This window comes from Salvelinus fontinalis, chromosome 27 (genome assembly GCF_029448725.1).
Source record: "Salvelinus fontinalis isolate EN_2023a chromosome 27, ASM2944872v1, whole genome shotgun sequence".
NCBI classification, from domain to species: Eukaryota; Metazoa; Chordata; class Actinopteri; order Salmoniformes; family Salmonidae; genus Salvelinus; species Salvelinus fontinalis.
Genome location: NC_074691.1, coordinates 25879143 through 25897307, shown reverse-complemented (window position 1 = coordinate 25897307; position 18165 = coordinate 25879143). Strand labels below are relative to the sequence as shown.

General features: G+C 44.5%; 2 protein-coding genes across 2 annotated transcripts in view; both read right to left on the bottom strand.

Annotated features, from left to right (window-relative positions):
• Window positions 1-3053, bottom strand: part of LOC129825659 (galectin-3-like) — a 33480-nt gene extending 30427 nt beyond the window's left edge. The window contains exons 1-4 of the mRNA XM_055885851.1: window positions 3048-3053; window positions 2058-2807; window positions 1851-1939; window positions 1381-1552 (exon numbers count right to left, since the gene is read on the bottom strand). Of these exons, the coding sequence (XP_055741826.1) occupies window positions 1381-1552; window positions 1851-1939; window positions 2058-2807; window positions 3048-3053 (1017 nt within the window). The remainder of the gene's footprint in view (window positions 1-1380; window positions 1553-1850; window positions 1940-2057; window positions 2808-3047) is intronic.
• A 10918-nt stretch (window positions 3054-13971) lies between these two features.
• LOC129825658 (galectin-3-like) lies at window positions 13972-17745 on the bottom strand. Its single transcript, XM_055885849.1, has 5 exons — window positions 17740-17745; window positions 16813-17397; window positions 15088-15176; window positions 14614-14785; window positions 13972-14443 (listed from the first exon to the last, which is right to left on the bottom strand). Exons 1-5 carry the CDS (start codon window positions 17743-17745, stop codon window positions 14285-14287), a joined length of 1011 nt encoding a protein of 336 aa, XP_055741824.1. The 3' UTR covers window positions 13972-14284.
• Between the last annotated feature and the right edge of the window lie 420 nt (window positions 17746-18165).

Sequence of the window (18165 nt, the reverse complement as noted above, 5' to 3'; positions counted from 1 at the left end):
AGTCAGTATAGTATAGGTTGTAAAGTCAATACAGTATAGGTTGTTAGTCAGTACAGTATAGGTTAGAGTTGTTAGTCAGTAGAGTATAGGTTAGAGTTGTTAGTCAGTAGAGTATAGGTTAGAGTTGTTAGTCAGTACAGTATAGGTTAGAGTTGTTAGTCAGTACAGTATAGGTTGTTAGTCAGTACAGTATAGGTTGTTAGTCAGTACAGTATAGGTTAAAGTTGTTAGTCAGTACAGTATAGGTTAGAGTTGTTAGTCAGTACAGTATAGGTTAGAGTTGTTAGTCAGTACAGTATAGGTTGTTAGTCAGTACAATATAGGTTGTTAGTCAGTACAGTATAGGTTGTTAGTCAGTACAGTATAGGTTGTTAGCAAGTACAGTATAGGTTAGAGTTGTTAGTCAGTAGAGTATAGGTTAGAGTTGTTAGTCAGTACAGTATAGGTTGTTAGTCAGTACAATATAGGTTGTTAGTCAGTACAGTATAGGTTAGAGATGTTAGTCAGTACAGTATAGGTTAGAGTTGTTAGTCAATACAGTATAGGTTGTTAGTCAGTACAGTATAGGTTGTTAATCAGTACAGTATAGGTTAGAGTTCTTAGTCAGTACAGGTTAGAGTTGTTAGTCAATACAGTATAGGTTAGAGTTGTTAGTCAGTAGAGTATAGGTTGTTAGTCAGTACAGTATAGGTTGTTAGTCAGTACAGTATAGGTTAGAGTTGTTAGTCAATACAGTATAGGTTGTTAGTCAATACAGTATAGGTTAGAGTTGTTAGTCAATACAGTATAGGTTGTTAGTCAGTACAGTATTTGTTGTTAGTCAGTACAATATAGGTTGTTAGTCAGTACAATATAGGTTGTTAGTCAGTACAATATAGGTTGTTAGTCAGTACAGTATAGGTTGTTAGTCAGTACAGTATAGTTTAGAGTTGTTAGTCAGTACAGTATAGGTTGTTAGTCAGTACAGTATTGGTTGTTAGTCAGTACAATATAGGTTGTTAGTCAGTACAATATAGGTTGTTAGTCAGTACAGTATAGTTTAGAGTTGTTAGTCAGTACAATATAGGTTGTTAGTCAGTACAATATAGGTTGTTAGTCAGTACAATATAGGTTGTTAGTCAGTACAGTATAGGTTGTTAGTCAGTACAGTATAGGTTGTTAGTCAGTACAGTATAGGTTGTTAGTCAGTACAGTATAGTTTAGAGTTGTTAGTCAGTACAATATAGGTTGTTAGTCAGTACAATATAGGTTGTTAGTCAGTACAGTATAGGTTGTTAGTCAGTACAGTATAGGTTGTTAGTCAGTACAGTATAGTTTAGAGTTGCTAGTCAGTACAGTATAGGTTAGAGTTGCACTGCTATAAAGAATTTTCCCACTGACCTCGAAGGACTGTCCGGCCATGAAGGGGAAGCCTCCCTGTGTGTGCCTCTCCTCTTTCCCCCAACGCTCTCCCACCTTGTGGTTCCTCACCACTGCCTGCTTGCCCCCCTCATTGAACCGAGTGTTGAGGTGGAAGGCGATGTCATTACCTCGCAGGAAGTTCACCGTGAACCTAAACAAGTTAGGATAAAAACAGTGTAATTGATCATGTTGATAAAAACACAGGTCAAGACATTAGATAGTGACAAACTACAGTCATCAGGTTAATTGGCCCAGTCTTCGAGGAACGTGATGTATTGAATGCAGTTGACATTCAATATAGTAAAATGACTTATTACATCAGTTGTATTCAAATAGCATACTGGTAATGTGTACTGTACATCCAATGCTTCCACTGGGTATCTCAGGGATCGTTTTCATCCCAGTAGACAATGAAGACCCTAGTAGACTATGGTGGTTGATGAACTCACTGCTTAGCGTTTGGTTTGATCTGGCACATGATGGTGAGCATCATCTTGTCGTAGAGGCCTCTTTGTAGGTTCAGGTTGTAGGGCACATTCTATACACCAACACAACACACAGACATTTAGTATATGGCAGTATCTTCACACAAACACAATGATTATGCCAATTCATTTCTTCCATCCACTTACCCTCCTTCCCTCCCTGTCTCTCACCTGTCCAGTTGGTGTCGGATTCCACTGTGTAGCAGGTGTGAAGCCACCTGGGTCCTGATCAGGCCAACTAGACTGTCCACCTGGGTCCTGTCCAGGGCCGAATGGCCATCCAGACCCTGGGTTAACGCCTGGGTTAAAGCCTGGGACTGGCCACCCTGGGGGACTGGGCTGGCTGGGGCCCTGGGCCTGGGCTTGAATTGGGGCTGGAGGTTGATAAGGCTGGGGTGCAGACTGGGGCTGTAATTGGGGAGGCGGGGGCTGGGGTCCAGGCCAGCATGGCTGGCAGGGATGGGTTGGGGCTGGTTGGGTATGTTGGGTATGTTGTGGTTGAGTACCAGGCCAGTTTTGGGCTGGAGCTGGGGATGGTTTGAATGGTTGAGGACCAGGCCAGTTCCAGTTTTGGGCTGGAGCTGGGGATGGTTGTGATGGCTGTGGCCCAGGCCAGTTTTGGGCCGGACCTGGGGCTTGTTGGGATGGCTGTTGCCCAGGCCAGCAGGGGGTGTTCGGGTGTCCAGGAAAGCAAGGCATGGGCTGAGGTTGAGCTGGGGCTGGTTGGGATGATTGAGGACCAGGCCAGCAGGGGATGCTGGGCTGCTCAGGCCAGCAGGATGGGGACTGGGGTTGGGTGGGCTGTTGGCTGGGCTGTGTCGGCCAGACAGGACCCCCTGGTTGCTGATGACTGGGCCAGATACTGTTGCTTCCCTGGGGGGTAGAACCAGAGGACGGACAGCCACACAGAGCATCAGAGAGCTGGGGGGACAAAATAAGTACACACACATACAGTCAAAGATACACACATTCATATATGCACACTGGCACCGACACGTTTGCACACACTCCCATACACACAGACACAGACAAATAACACAGAATGAGACACATACAGAGTCAATTTCCACGCAATACTTCAAGACTACTGAGCAAGTTCCTGTCATTGAGTTCTCAGTTGCTAGTTGTCAGTGTAGAGGTTGAAGGAGGGGAGGTACTTACTTCCATTGTATCTGTAAGTAAAGAGAGAACAGCATCATTACGCTTTTTCATCTTCATCAGAAACGGAAGCATTAGAACCCCTAACAAAACACAAATCACTATAGCAACTCACCACTGTTCACTTTAGGAACTTGTTTGCTCCAGTTTCATCCCTGATTATACCAGCTGATACTGAGGGACATTAGAGAGGGACAGCTGAACAGTGAATTACCTCAGCCAATTAAAATCGGCTCACTCCCTTGATTATTATAGACCAAGTCCGACACTACTCAGTACTCATACACAGAGTAAGACGGTAGAAGGCCATGTCATATGGAACATAATGCATAATAAAGCCCTTCGTAAGGAATGTGTATGGAACTGTGAATCTGTTGTCTAATCATTCTGCCACAGTCACACAAGTGACTGTCTTCTCTTAGCACAGCAGATTGTACAGATAGCTACTCACCAATAACATCATTACCTGATTACCTGCCCTCAGTCTGTATAGCCTATATGTTGTGCATGGTCTTTATAGACAGTACATGATGACTCTGCAATGGGCCTCCAAACCATACATGTTCTAAGTACCCACTATTAAAAGCAACAATTCGGTGTAACACATTTGCTCTGCATATTTCTTTCTTTGTCATTCAGAATGGAATATTCAAGCCATAATGTCTAAGAGTTCTTAGGCCTAGATTAAGTCCGGTCTGCGGTAGATTTGCGTTGTGTGATTGACATTTAAAAGCTAATTTTCGATTGCAGAATCCGGGAACACGGAAATATTGCCTTCAAAAGGGGGTTGATGTCTAGATGGGATACAGCTTTTGTCCAATTTAACGTCAAATCAAATGTTATTGGTCACATACACATATTTAGCTGATGTTATTGCGGGTGTGCGAAATGCTTGTAAAGAAAATACTGCAAAGTTGCTTAGGAACTAGAAGCAGAGCTTCCATATCTGTCGGCGCCATCTTAAACAACAATTGTCAACGTTTTTTGTGTGCATTTTAGCTAACCCTAAACCTAACCATTTTCCTGACCTTCATTTAATTCTAGTAACCTGCTATGTTAATTCTTCCAACCTGCTGCGTAAGTTCTCCTAAAACCTGCTAAGAAAAGTCAGTTCTGACAAAAGCTGTATCCCTTCTAGACAGAACCTTCAAAAGGTGCATAGCCCAAAAGGGGTTTGACTAGATGGGATGCAGCTAATGGCAGAAGTGACTTTCAAATCAAATCAAATTTTATTTGTCACATGCTTTGTAAACAAGTGTGGACTAACAGTGAAATGCTTACTTACAGGCCCATCTCAACTATGCAGAGAGAAAGAAAATATAGACGTAATAGAAAAGTAAAACAGGTAATAATAAAAGCAGGCACAATGAGCAACGATAACTTGGCTATATACCACGAATACCAGTACCAAGTCCATGTGCAGGGGTAATTGAGGCAGAGATGTAGGCTATATAGGGAGAACTATGAATAAAGTGACAGAGAGTAAACAGCAGCAGAAGCATACAGTGTGTGATGAGTCAAAAAAAGTGAGTGCAAAAAGGGTCAATGCAGATAGTCCGGGTAGCTATATGGTCAACTATTTAGCAGTCTTATGGTTTGGGGGTAGAAGCTGTTCAGGGTCTTGTTGGTTCCAGACATGGTGCATCGGTACCGCTTGTCGTGAGGTAGCATTGCAGCCAGCAGAGAGAACAGTCTATGACTTGGGTGGCTGGAGTATTTGACTATTTGTAGGGCCTTCCTCTGACACTGCCTGGTATAGAGGTAAAGGGGGATACCTAGTCAGTTGTACAACTGAATGCATTCAACTGTAATGTGTCTTCCACGTTTAACCCAACCCCTCTGAATCAGAGAGGTACGGGGGCTGCGATAATCGACAGCTACGTCATCAGCGCCCGGGGAACAATGGATTAACTGCCTTGTTCAGGGACAGAACGCCACAACAGATTGTTTTCCTTGTCAGCTCGGGGATTCAATCCACCAACCATTCGGTTACTGGGCCAACGCATCTACCCACCAGGCTACCGGTCCTGGATGGCAGGGAGCTCGGCCCCAGTGATGTACCCTCTGTAGGTTCTGTAGCTCCTCGTTGTGGTCCAATGCCGAGCAGTTGCCATACCAACCAACTTTTCGTAGCAGGTTAGGAGAATTTACATGCCAGGTTACTATAATTAACGTTGCAAATTAGGATAATTAGGTTAAGGTTAGGAAAATAATTAGGGTTAACTAAGATTGTAAAATTCTCCCAACGTGACTCAAACATGCTACTTTTGACATCTTTGACATTAGCTGCATCCCTTCTAGCCATGACTAACGAAAAGTGGTGATCGGATTGAATCTAGCTTTCCCTCAGTAAGTGGCCTACTTTTGAACATCCCATAGACCAGCAGTATGCATAACATGTCAAATCTGTCTCATATAAAATGTAGGTGGATCATCGTACAATGAATTATCCTATTCAGCCAAAATGTAGGTTAGTGGAAGATACACTCTATAAGCCAGGGCTTTTCACACTGCAAAATGTTGGTTTGCCAAATTACCTCTTTTAGACTGCAGCATAGCTAAGAAACATTTAATACTTTCACACTCTAAAGTGCATAACACAAACCTTAGCCCAGGACTAAATTGGCCCTGCCACAGAGCAGAGGAAGTACCAGCTTTTGGAGGGGGAAGCAGCAAGCCTATGACAGAGATCAGCCAAAATTGTATTTGAATATTCTATGTTTCATCAACTATGATACCAGACAGCTGGAGCTAGATAGATCAAATTGAACTTTTTTTAAAGTGCATTTAAAATTGCAACACACAGTAAAGTAAAACAATAAAATAAGGTTAAAGCTCCCTTGTCAAAGAAAAGTCGAACTCACCAATGGGACAATACATATTTTCTGGATCTCAGGGACTAACCTGGATAAATGAGAGATATATAAATGAATAAATCGTTACATTACCAGTTGTTGTTGTGTTGTTGAGGTGACAGCTAGACAGCTACAGTAGGAACTCACACACACTCCTTTATGTACTCCTTTATACATTCCCTTCTTTATTTGGCCACTCCTTTATTCCCAACTATCCTCTACTGGGAAAACCACACCCAGGGGAAAAACTCCCTGTCACAACATTTCCCTTATCAAACAATGTTCTTCATTCTTAATAAGAGTACATCAACATACATAAATGTTCCGTCTTAAATGAAAATCCATCAATCGGATGTAGGATAATAGACTGGTGACAGGTTGTGAAAATGTACTTTAGCAAAATACTGTTGTAGGCCAGCAGACTGATGTAGTATTGTTGAACTGTTGGTTGGTTCATAAATTGACTTGGATATACTTGAACAAATTATGGAAGTTTGCAATATCTAAGGGAGGATTATATAGCATTGTCCCTATAACATAAACAAAACACATATTCCCTGGTGTTTCTGCTCTGAAACTGTCATGGGTGTTCCTGGAATGCAATAACAGTTTTTTTTCGAGAGAGAGCTTGAAAGAGAGATAGAGAGAGAGAAAGAGGGAGAGGGAGAGATGGGAGAGGTGGAAGAGAGAGAGATAGATGGGAGAGAGAGAGAGAGAAAGAGAGAGAGAGAGATGGGAGGGAGAGTGAGAAATGGGAGAGAGGGAGGGAGAGAGAGAGAGAACGAGAGAGGGAGAGAGAGAGAAAGAAAGAGAGAGAGGAGAGATGGGAGAGATGGGAGAGGGAGAGAGAGATGGGACAGGGAGAGAGAGAGATGGGACAGGGAGAGAGAGATGGGAGAGAGGAGAGAGAGAGATGGGACAGGGAGAGAGAGAGATGGGACAGGGAGAAAGAGAGACAGATGGAACAGGAAGGGAGAGAGATGGGACAGGGAGAGAGAGATGAGAGAGATGGGAGAGAGAGAGATGGAAGAGGGAGAGAGAGAGATGGGACAGGGAGAGAGAGATGGGAGAGAGGAGAGAGAGAGATGGGAGAGAGAGAGAGAGATGGAAGAGGGAGAGAGAGAGATGGAAGAGGAGGAGAGAACAGTGAGAGAAACACAATATTTAAATGTTGCCATAGAAACCAGGGAATCTTGTCTGTGTATGGTTGTGTTGTGTGTGTGTGTGTATGCACATGCGTACGTGTGTGGGTGTTACAAGTGAGAAGAGGTAACCAGGTGGTGCCTAACTCTCAAGCCCAAAGTGTCTCTCAAGACAGCCATGGTTTTCATTTAGCACGAAAGCAACCCATTTGAGTATGTACAGGCATTTCCAAACACAACGAACACAGTGTGATGGGCTGCTGTTGGTAACGTGGTTGACTTCATTGCTCAGCAGCCAGTCATGAGACTGTGTCTCACAGACAATAACTAACTCCTTGACATGGTCTCTGTGCCGGGACAGTAATGTTATTACAACAGACAGATACCTTCGCTGTGTCAGACCTGGGGTTGGTTCCCATGGCAGTCAGGGTGAAAGTCTGTCTCACAACATTGAGTCTGTAACACACCATAAGAGGGGCCAGTCTAACAGTTCACCTGGTAACAGTGATAAACATCATCAACTCTGTTAATCCATCTCTCAAAGTCAAAGTTTCCCCATCTGCTATGACAGTGTTATGACAGTGTTATAACAGTGTTAAGACAGTGTTATGTAGCCTTTATGACAGAGCATTAGAGTAAAGTGTAGCCTAACCCTCCCAACAAGCAGTAAAGCTATTCCTGGAGATTGTTTATTTTAATAACTGAATGAAATCATTAGCTGAAATCAATAGCTTTCCCTGTGCCCAAGAAAGTGAAGGTAACCTGCATAAATGACTACAGCCCTGTAGCACTCACGTCGGTAGCCATGAAGTGCTTAAAAGGCCGGTCATGGCTCAAATCAACACCATCATCCAGGAAACCCTACACCCACTCCAATTCGCATGCCACCCCAACAGATCCACAAATGCCGCAATCTCAATCGCACTCCACACTGCCCTTTCCCACCTGGACAAAAGGAACACCTATGTGAGAATGCTTTTCATTGACTACAGCTTAGCGTTCAACACCATAGTGGCCACAAAGCTCATCACTAAGCTAAGGACCCTGAGACTAAACACCTCCCTCTGCAACTGGATCCTGGACTTCCTGACGGGTCGCCCCCAGGTGATAAGGGTAGGTAACAACACATCTGCCCAGCTGACCCCCAAAACAGGGGCCTCTCAGGGGTGCGTGCTTAGTCCCCCCCTGTACTCCTTGTTCACCCACGACTGCGACAACAATGAGACAGCCTATAGGGAGGAGGTCAGAGACCTCACACTGCCAGGACAACAACCTTTCCCTCAACGTGAGGAAGACAAAGGAGATGATCGTGGACTACAGGAAAAGGAGGGCAGAACACGCCATAATTCACATCAATGGGGCTGTAGTGGAAAGGGTCGAGAGTTTGAAACTCCTTGGTGTCCACATCACCAACAAACTATCATGGTCCAAACTCACCAAGAAAGTCATGAAGAGAGCACGACAACACCTTTCCCCCTCAGGAAAATGAAAAGATTTGGCATGGATCCCCAGAGCCTCAAAAGGTACTACAGCTGCACCATCGAAAGGATCCTGAACGGTTGCATCACGGTCGGGTATGGCAACTGCTCGGCATCCGTCCGTAAGGTGCTACAGAGGGTAGTGCGTACAGCCCAGTACATCACTGGCGCCAAGCTTCCTGCCATCCAGGACCTATATACTAGGCGGTGTCAGAGGAAGGCCCCAAAAAATTGTCAAAGACTACAGTCACCTAAGTCATAGACTGTTCTCACTGTTACCGCATGGCAAGTGGTACCGGAGCTCCTTAACAGCTTCTACCCCCAAGCCATAAGACTACTACAACTAATCCAATGGCCACCCGGGCTATTTGCATTGAGCCCCCCTGTAACCTGTATCCATTGACTCTGTACCGGTACCCCCTGTAACCTGTACACATTGACTGTACCGGTACCCCCCTGTAACCTGTACACATTGACTGTACCGGTACCCTCTGTAACCTGTACACATTGACTGTACCGGTACCCTCTGTAACCTGTACACATTGACTCGGTACCGGTACCCCCTGTAACCTGTACACATTGACTGTACCGGTACCCCCTGTAACCTGTACACATTGACTGTACCGGTACCCTCTGTAACCTGTACACATTGACTCGGTACCGGTACCCTCTGTAACCTGTACACATTGACTGTAACCGGTACCCCCTGTAAGCTGTACACATTGACTCTGTACCGGTACCCTCTGTAACCTGTACACATTGACTCGGTATTGGTACCCTCTGTAACCTGTACACATTGACTGTACCGGTACCCCCTGTAACCTGTACACATTGACTGTACCGGTACCCCCTGTAACCTGTACACATTGACTCGGTATTGGTACCCTCTGTAACCTGTACACATTGACTCGGTACCGGTACCCTCTGTAACCTGTACACATTGACTGTACCAGTACCCTCTGTAACCTGTACACATTGACTCGGTATTGGTACCCCCTGTAACCTGTACACATGGACTGTACCGGTACCCCCTGTAAGCTGTACACATTGACTGTACCGGTACCCCCTGTATATAGCTTCATTAGTGTCATTTTATTGTGTTACTTTAAATGTTTTACTTCAGTTAATTTAGTAAATATTTTCTTAACTCTATTTTCTTAAAAACGCATTGTTGGTTAAGGACTTGTAAGTGAGCATTTCATGGTAATGTCTACACCTGTTCTATTTGGCACATGTGACAAAGACAATTTGATTTGATTTCAAATGTAAACAATGTTAATTTAATATGTTCAACTACATATTCATTATCTTCAGCACCACCCCAACATCAAATATGTAAAAATTGTGCGTTTCTATTTTTTGTAGTAAAAACAAATGTCAATGACATCATCGGTGTGCGTTGTGTAATTTTAACCAATTATGAGTAGACATTGCCAACTAATTGTCTACTAATTGGTTGATGATGTCATTGGAAACACTTATCTTCAATCTTCTCTCCATCCATGATTAGATTATCTGTAGGTATCGAAACTCCTTGCACCTATAACCTCTGACCTCTAGCTGTAACCCCTGACCTCTAACTGTAACCCCTGATCTCTAGCTGTAACCCCTGTACATATGGAAACCTAGCTTGGTACTAGATCTGTTTGTGCTGTCTTGCCACTCGTATGTTGTCACGCCAAACAATGACAATAGGAGTTGGCAAGACAGCACAAACAGATCTGGGATATCCCCTGCACCTAACCTCTGTCGACTAAAATGTGTTTCCTAATCCAAATCCTAATTCTTGTAAATTATATGGTGTTTAGGGGGAGGGTCATGGTCAAACTAACTCTCTACTATGTCCATGGTAACAACAACACAACCAACACACAATCCCAACATGCACACTTACTCCCTATTCATAGTGATGAAAGTTAACCAACCTGGTTAGATTCTTAAGACTACCCCTGGAGGGCGCTAAATCCTGTCATATGGAGACCTTCAGTGAAATACAATGACGGCCAGTCCCAAACTGACCCCTAGACTGTAAGCCCTATGTGCTTGGAGACATCTGAGACGATTTGATTGCTATTAGCAACATGGTGAAACTTCCACTTAGCCTATCAGACAGCAAGTTGGTTACACCAGTCAATTCCTCTTAGAGCTCCACAACTGTATACAGCAGGGTTATTCAACTCTTACCCTACGAGGTCCGGAACCTGCTGGTTTTCTGTTCTACCTGATAATGAATTGCACTCACCTGGTGTGCCAGGTGTAAATCAGTCCCTGATTAGAGGGGAACAATGAAAACAAGCAAGACGTGGCTTCGATGCCCAGAGTTGAGTTTGAGGTGTAGGGTATAGGATCTCGGGGTCGATTTGGTATTGGGCCCATTAGTGCACTTAAAGGTTTGTATAAGAGCACTTCATCTACTGATGTCTTCAGTCAGTCCTTCAACAGTAAATATGTTTAATTACATAAACACTGAGCGTACAAAACATCAGGAACACCTTTCTAATATTGAGTTGCACCGCTTTTTCCACAGGGACGCTGGCCCTTGTTGACTCCAATGTTTCCCACAGTTGAGTCAAGTTGGCTGGATGTCCTTTGAGTGGTGGAGCATTCTTGATACACACGGGAAACTGTTAAGCGTGAGAAACCCAACAGAGTTGCAGTTCTTGACACACTCAAACCGGTGCGCCTGGCACCTACTACCATACCCTGTTCAAAGGCACTTAAATATTTTGTCTTCCCCATTCACCCTCTGAATGGCACACATACAATCAATGTCTCAATTGTCTGAAGGCTTAAAAATCCTTCTTTAACCTGTCTCCTCCCCTTCACCTACACTGATTGAAGTGGATTTAACAAATTACATCAATAAGGGATCATAGCTTTCACCTGGATTCACCTGGTCAGTCTGTCATGGAAAGAGCAGGCGTTCATTTGTATACTCAGTGTACATTCAACACATTTTTCTTGCGAAATGCACTAACACCATCAAAACTTTAAATACATACCACAAAATAAAATAACTTTTTCAAAATAGTATAATTTGCCAAAATGCTAAATAAACAAACACCCACAAAACTTAGAATACATGTAACAAAATAGCTGACTCCATCAAAACAGTATAATTTGTCATCATATTATACATTTGATAATGGCTGCAAAAATACTAACTATAGCCATCAATAAATGAGATGCTATGGTATGAGATGGTAATCAAACATCTTATAGAAGTGAGCTATTCTTGTTCTCTGAATTATGACCAAATACTAAAGCAGAAGGAATTTCACTAAAAGGTCAAATCAAATGTATGGTTTGGAATTATTTACGTGTTAAATGCTGTGTATGGTAATGCTGTTTTAAATGTTTTATAATACAGCAAACATAAATCAAACAAAGTCTGTCTAAAGTACTCACAACCAAGCAGGTAGTTATGGAACTACTAACCAAACACGTTACTGTCAGATACTAAGGCCTACTGTGTACTGCAAGGCTAGGCTTAGATGTCAAAGACCTCCTAGTAGGATTGAGCCACTGCAAAAGCAATATGGAATACAGCAATATTTTTTATTTAACCTTCATTTAAACAGTGATATTGAAAGTAATTACAAGTATGAAACAGAGAAAACACTTTGTTTTTATAGTAACTGATGAGGTGCTGGTTTTAGTATAAGTGTGTCCTTTGTTGTGTTTTATTGTGAATCTATTGGTGTTGAATGTATTGGCTGGTGCAATCAAATTTCCCCTTTGGGGCATTAATAAAGCAATATCTTATCTGATCTTAATCACTGTACAAAAGAAGTGACTGAAATGTTTGTTCAGTTAAATGTCCTTCCTGTGTCTGGAGGCCTTTCATCGGCAAGTGGAAAAACTATCCCCAATAGAAATGAGGAAAGGTGAATAGAGGACTGTCGTGTCTTTGGCATCATTAAAACTGAAGACTTATTTATCAAATAACTCTCTGTAATTATTATTACACGATTAAACTGATTAATCATGTAACTGTAATTAACTAGGAAGTCGAGCACCAAGGAAAATATTCAGATTATAAAGTTATAATTTTCCTAATATAACTTTCAGATATTTAGATATCTGATCACTTAGTCTTCTGATTAATGAATTATTATTTACCTCATGTTAGTCTCATTCCAAACATTGTAAATGGTTAGTTATCTGCATGAACCCAGTCATCCATGAGTCATCTATGAGTCATCCATACATCAATTGTCTTAAAATCATTTATTTACTAACTAAGTAATTCACAGAAATGCATCACACAAACAAACAAAATAGATATGTTTACAAAGAAATGATAGGGGGATGTGCCCTAGTGGGCTAAACCGGTATGGCGGCTTGTTAGACAGAGTGATATTTATAACAATTGAAATGCTAATCCTTTGCACATGAACGCTCACTCATTCGGGAACAATTGCAATCAATATATATATTTACTCTCAGTGTGTCGTCGGGATCTCTGTTGAAAAGTTTGTTTCTGTTGGAGAGTCTGCTCTCTCTCTCTGTCGTGGTTAGAATGGATAGTTCAGAGTGACATTCATTCATGTCGTTATAGAATAGATGTTTCGGCGGTTGTCGGTCTTCGCGTTCAATGATACCAAATTCCTAGCTGCAGACTAGTAATTAATATCAAAGACTTGTTCTTATTCTGTCAGTATCAATAGTCTAAGAGTTTAACCACGTGGTATGGTTAAAAGATTCAGCCATCTACTCAAACCTTAGGTTTATGGTTTCCTCTCAAACCTTGGCCCTCTCGTTATCGAGGTAAGCTTGTCTGGTGATAGAAAACCCGGGTGGGGGTTTTATTCGGAAGAGCAGAAAAGGGCCTGTCCCATGGCGCCAGACCATAACTGGGCTCATGGGCGGTCCTCAGATTTAGTTAAACTCCAAAGGGAATTGGAGTTTCCTTCATTAAACAGTCCAAAATCAAATTACACAATTTCACAAACAGTATCATCCTCACTCTTTCATCTTATACAACAATTAGATGTAAGCCTCATATCTGAGGCTATTGTATAAACAGCGTTATGGTAATGTGGCCATATTGTCTCTCATGAGTTTCACAAAATTGTACCAAATGGACCAGTTCGTAGCTGGATTCTTCACCGATCTTTTATACGTTCTCCAGGACATAAATACTGTTCGGAACTCCAGTTCTGTGAGGAGGAAGAAATGAATTTGTTCTCTCTATGAAAACTCACTATCTCTCTATACTGTGGCCATGAGGAGATAATCTCCTCCAGGAATTTACGACCTGAGGTCGCAGCAGCCTGAGTGTAGGAGACATAGAGAGGGGGATGTTGCTCGCTGTACCCAAAGAGGGCAACATCATGACAGGAGGAACACAAGTGATATGAATGAACAGGCCTCAACCTACACAAAAGCAAAGCTCTCTAATGGAAGGTCACAATGTTACTTAGAAGTAACCTAACTTTATTCTCTGCATCGTAAAAAAAATAAAAAAATAAAATTGCAACCTTCTCTCTTCTGATGAAAGCAATGTGTTACATTAAAGAACATTGCTTCATTTTTTGTCCTACGTGCATGCTAAGACCACACGGATTTGCACATGGGGTGGTTATTTTAGTAAGTGGGAATTAATGCAGTATTATGTGTTTACCAGAGAAAGAGCGCAGCTCATCATCATCATCTTTATCTCCATCAGCATCATCATAAAATAGGTCCAAAGAGTTACTTCTATGTATGTAGCCTATGATGGTTGTTGTTTAATGTATATAAGGATGTCATGTGTGTGGTTGTCATGGTATCGTGTCTATGTTGACAGAGGTGAGGATGACATCATGGAGGATGTTGATGCGATCGATCTGGTTGAATTCTCTGACACAGTGTTTAAACTCAAACACCTGAGCTCCGTTTACAGCCACCTTATACTCCTCAAACATAATCAGAATCTTCATCTGCAAGACAGTAGAGGGGGGAACAGGAGAGAGGGGAGGAGAGGGAGAGCGGATTGAAATAAAGTGTAATTTAGCCGCAGACACCGAAAAGGGTCAATTACAGTTGATTTGTTAGTCAGGACAGTATAGTCTGCAGTAGTAGCGCTGTCTAAATGGAAGTTCCCACTGACCTCGAACGACTGACCGGCCATGAAGGGGAAGCCTCCCTGTGTGTGCCTCTCCTCCTTCCCCCAACGCTCTCCCACCTTGTGGTTCCTCACCACTGCCTGCTTGCCCCCCTCATTGAACCGAGTGTTGAGGTGGAAGGCGATGTCGTTACCTCGCAGGAAGTTCACCGTGAACCTAAACAAGTTAGGATCAATCAAAACAGTTTAATTGATCATGTTGATAAAAACACAGGTCAAGACATTAGATAGTGAAAAACTACAGTCATCAGGTTAATAGGCCCAGTCTTCCAGGAACGTGATGTATTGAAAGCAGCTGACATTCAATATAGTAAAATGACTTATTACATCAGTTGTATTCAAATAACATACTGGTAATGTGTACTGTACATCCAATGCTTCCACTGGGTATCTCAGGGATCGTTTTCATCCCAGTAGACAATAAAGACCCTAGTAGACTATGGTGGTTGATGAACTCACTGCTTAGCGTTTGGTTTGATCTGGCCCATGATGGTGAGCATCATCTTGTCGTAGAGGCCTCTTTGTAGGTTCAGCTTGTAGGGCACATTCTATACACCAACACAACACACAGACATTTAGTATATGGCACTATCTTCACACCAACACAATGATTATGACATTTTCTTCCCTCCCTCCCTAACTCCATCCCAACATGCATCCAGCCCTTCATTCATCCCTCCATCCATCCATCCATCCCTCCATCCATCTCTTCATCCAGCCCTCCATCCATCCCTCCATCCATCCCTCCATCCAGCCCTCCATCCATTCCTCCATTCATCCCTCCATCCAGCCCACCATCCACCCCTCCATCCATCCATCCCTCCATCCATCCCTCCATCCAGCCCTTCATCCATCTCTCCATCCAGCCCTCCATCCAGCCTTCCATCCATTCCTCCATTCATTCCTCCATCCAGCCCACCATCCATCCATCCCTCCATCCATCCCTCCATCCAGCCCTCCATCCATCCATCCCTCCATCCATCCAGCCCTCCATCCATCCCTCCATCCATTCCTCCATTCATTCCTCCATCCAGCCCACCATCCATCCATTCCTCCATCCATCCCTCCATCCAGCCCACCATCCATCCATCCCTCCATTCATTCCTCCATCCAGCCCACCATCCATCCATCCCTCCAGCCCTCCATCCAGCCCTCCATCCATCCCTCCATCCAGCCCTCCATCCATCCAGCCCTCCATCCATCCCTCCATCCATCCATCCCTCCATCCATCCCTCCATCCATCCAGCCCTCCATCCATCCAGCCCTCCATCCATCCCTCCATCCAGCCCTCCATCCAGCCCTCCATCCCTCCATCCCTCCATCCATCCATCCATTCCTCCATTCATTCCTCCATCCAGCCCACCATCCATCCAGCCCTCCATCCATCCCTCCATCCAGCCCTCCATCCATCCATCCCTCCATCCATCCCTCCATCCAGCCCTCCATCCATCCCTCCATCCAGCCCTCCATCCATCCATCCCTCCATCCATCCCTCCATCCAGCCCTCCATCCAGCCCTCCATCCAGCCCTCCATTCATCCCTCCATCCAGCCCTCCATCCAGCCCTCCATCCAGCCCTCTATCCAGCCCTCCATCCAGCCCTCCATTCATTCCTCCATTCATCCCTCCATTCATCTCTCCATCCATCCCTCCATCCAACCCTCTATCCAGCCCTCCATCCAGCCCTCCATTCATCCCTCCATTCATCTCTCCATCCATCCCTCCATCCAACCCTCTATCCAGCCCTCCATTCATCCCTCCATCCAGCCCTCCATCCAGCCCTCTATCCAGCCCTCCATTCATCCCTCCATCCAGCCCTCCATCCAGCCCTCCATCCATCCCTCCATCCATCCCTCCATCCAGCCCTCCATTCATTCCTCCATTCATCCCTCCATCCAGCCCTCCATCCAGCCCTCCATCCAGCCCTCCATCCAGCCCTCCATCCAGCCCTCCATCCATCCCTCCATCCAGCCCTCCATCCATCCATCCCTCCATCCAGCCCTCCATCCATCCCTCCATCCAACCCTCTATCCAGCCCTCCATGCAGCTCACCATCCAGCCCACCATCCAGTCCTCTATCCAGCCCTCCATCCAGCTCACCATCCAGCCCTCTATCCAGCCCTCCCGCTTTCTCTCCACTGAGGCTACACTACAGCTTCACCAGATCCTTCTCGTTGTCTCTCACCAGATGTTGAGTTGGTGTCGAGTTCCACTGTGGAGCAGGTTTGAAGCCACCTGGGTCCTGACCAGGACTGAAAGGCCATCCAGACCCACCTCGGTTAAGGCCAGGGTTAAGGCCTGGGTTTTGACCAGGCCAACCAGACTGACCCGGGCAGAACGGCCATCCAGACCCTGGGTTAAGGGCACTAGACTGGTCGAGGACTTCAGAAGAACCCGGGGCAGGGGCGGGGGCTGGATCTGGAGATTGAGAAGACTGGGGTGCAGGCTGGGGCTGGAGAGCCTGGGCCTGGTACTGGGGTCCAGGCCAGCATGGCTGGCAGGGATGGGCTGGGGCTGGTTGGAGTGGTTGTGGTTGGAGACCAGGCCAGTTTTGGGCTGGAGCTGGGGATGGTTGGGATGGTTGAGGACCAGGCCAGCAGGGGATGCTGGGCTGCTCAGACCAGCAGGATGGGGACTGGGGTTGGGTGTGCTGTTGGCTGGGCTGTGTCGGCCAGACAGGACCCCCTGGTTGCTGTTGACTGGGCCAGATACTGTTGCTTCCCTGGGGGGTGGAACCAGAGGACGGACAGCCACACAGAGCATCAGAGAGCTGGGGGGGGGACAAGATAAGTACACACACATACACAGTAAGACACACACACACACACACACACACACACACACACACACACACACACACACACACACACACACACACACACACACACACACACACACACACACACACACACACACGAAAAACAGGCATACACACACATTCAGTGCGTATACATAGAGGCCTATTCAGACATGACATTCAAGAATTCAAGAAGTATCCCAGAATACTTTAATAACAGAAATAATTTAAGAATACTGAGCCAGTTCCTTCTATAGAGCTGAGTTCTCAGTTGCTAGTTGCCCGTGTAGAGGTTAGAGGACGGGAGGTACTTACTTCCATAGTATCTGTAAGTACCGAGAGGACAGCATCACTACCATTTTTCAACTTCATCAGAAACGGAAGCATCATTCAAGGCTATAATTGAAAAAAGTATCATTAGGAACTCACCACTATCAGATGGCCCCAGTCCCTAAGTCCATGATGCACCATAAAGTCCTCAGTAAGGAGTATGTATGAAACAGTGAATATTTTGCATGTTATCATTCTGCAAAATTCACACAAGCTTAAAACTTCTTTGAGACAGGGGGCAGCATTTTCACTTTTGGATGAATTGGTGCCCATAGTGAACTCCCTCCTACTTTGTCCCAGATGATAATATATGCATATTATTATTACTATTGGATATAAAACACTCTGAAGTTTCTAAAACTGTTTGAGTTATGTCTGTGAGTATAACGGAACTCATATGGCAGGCAAACT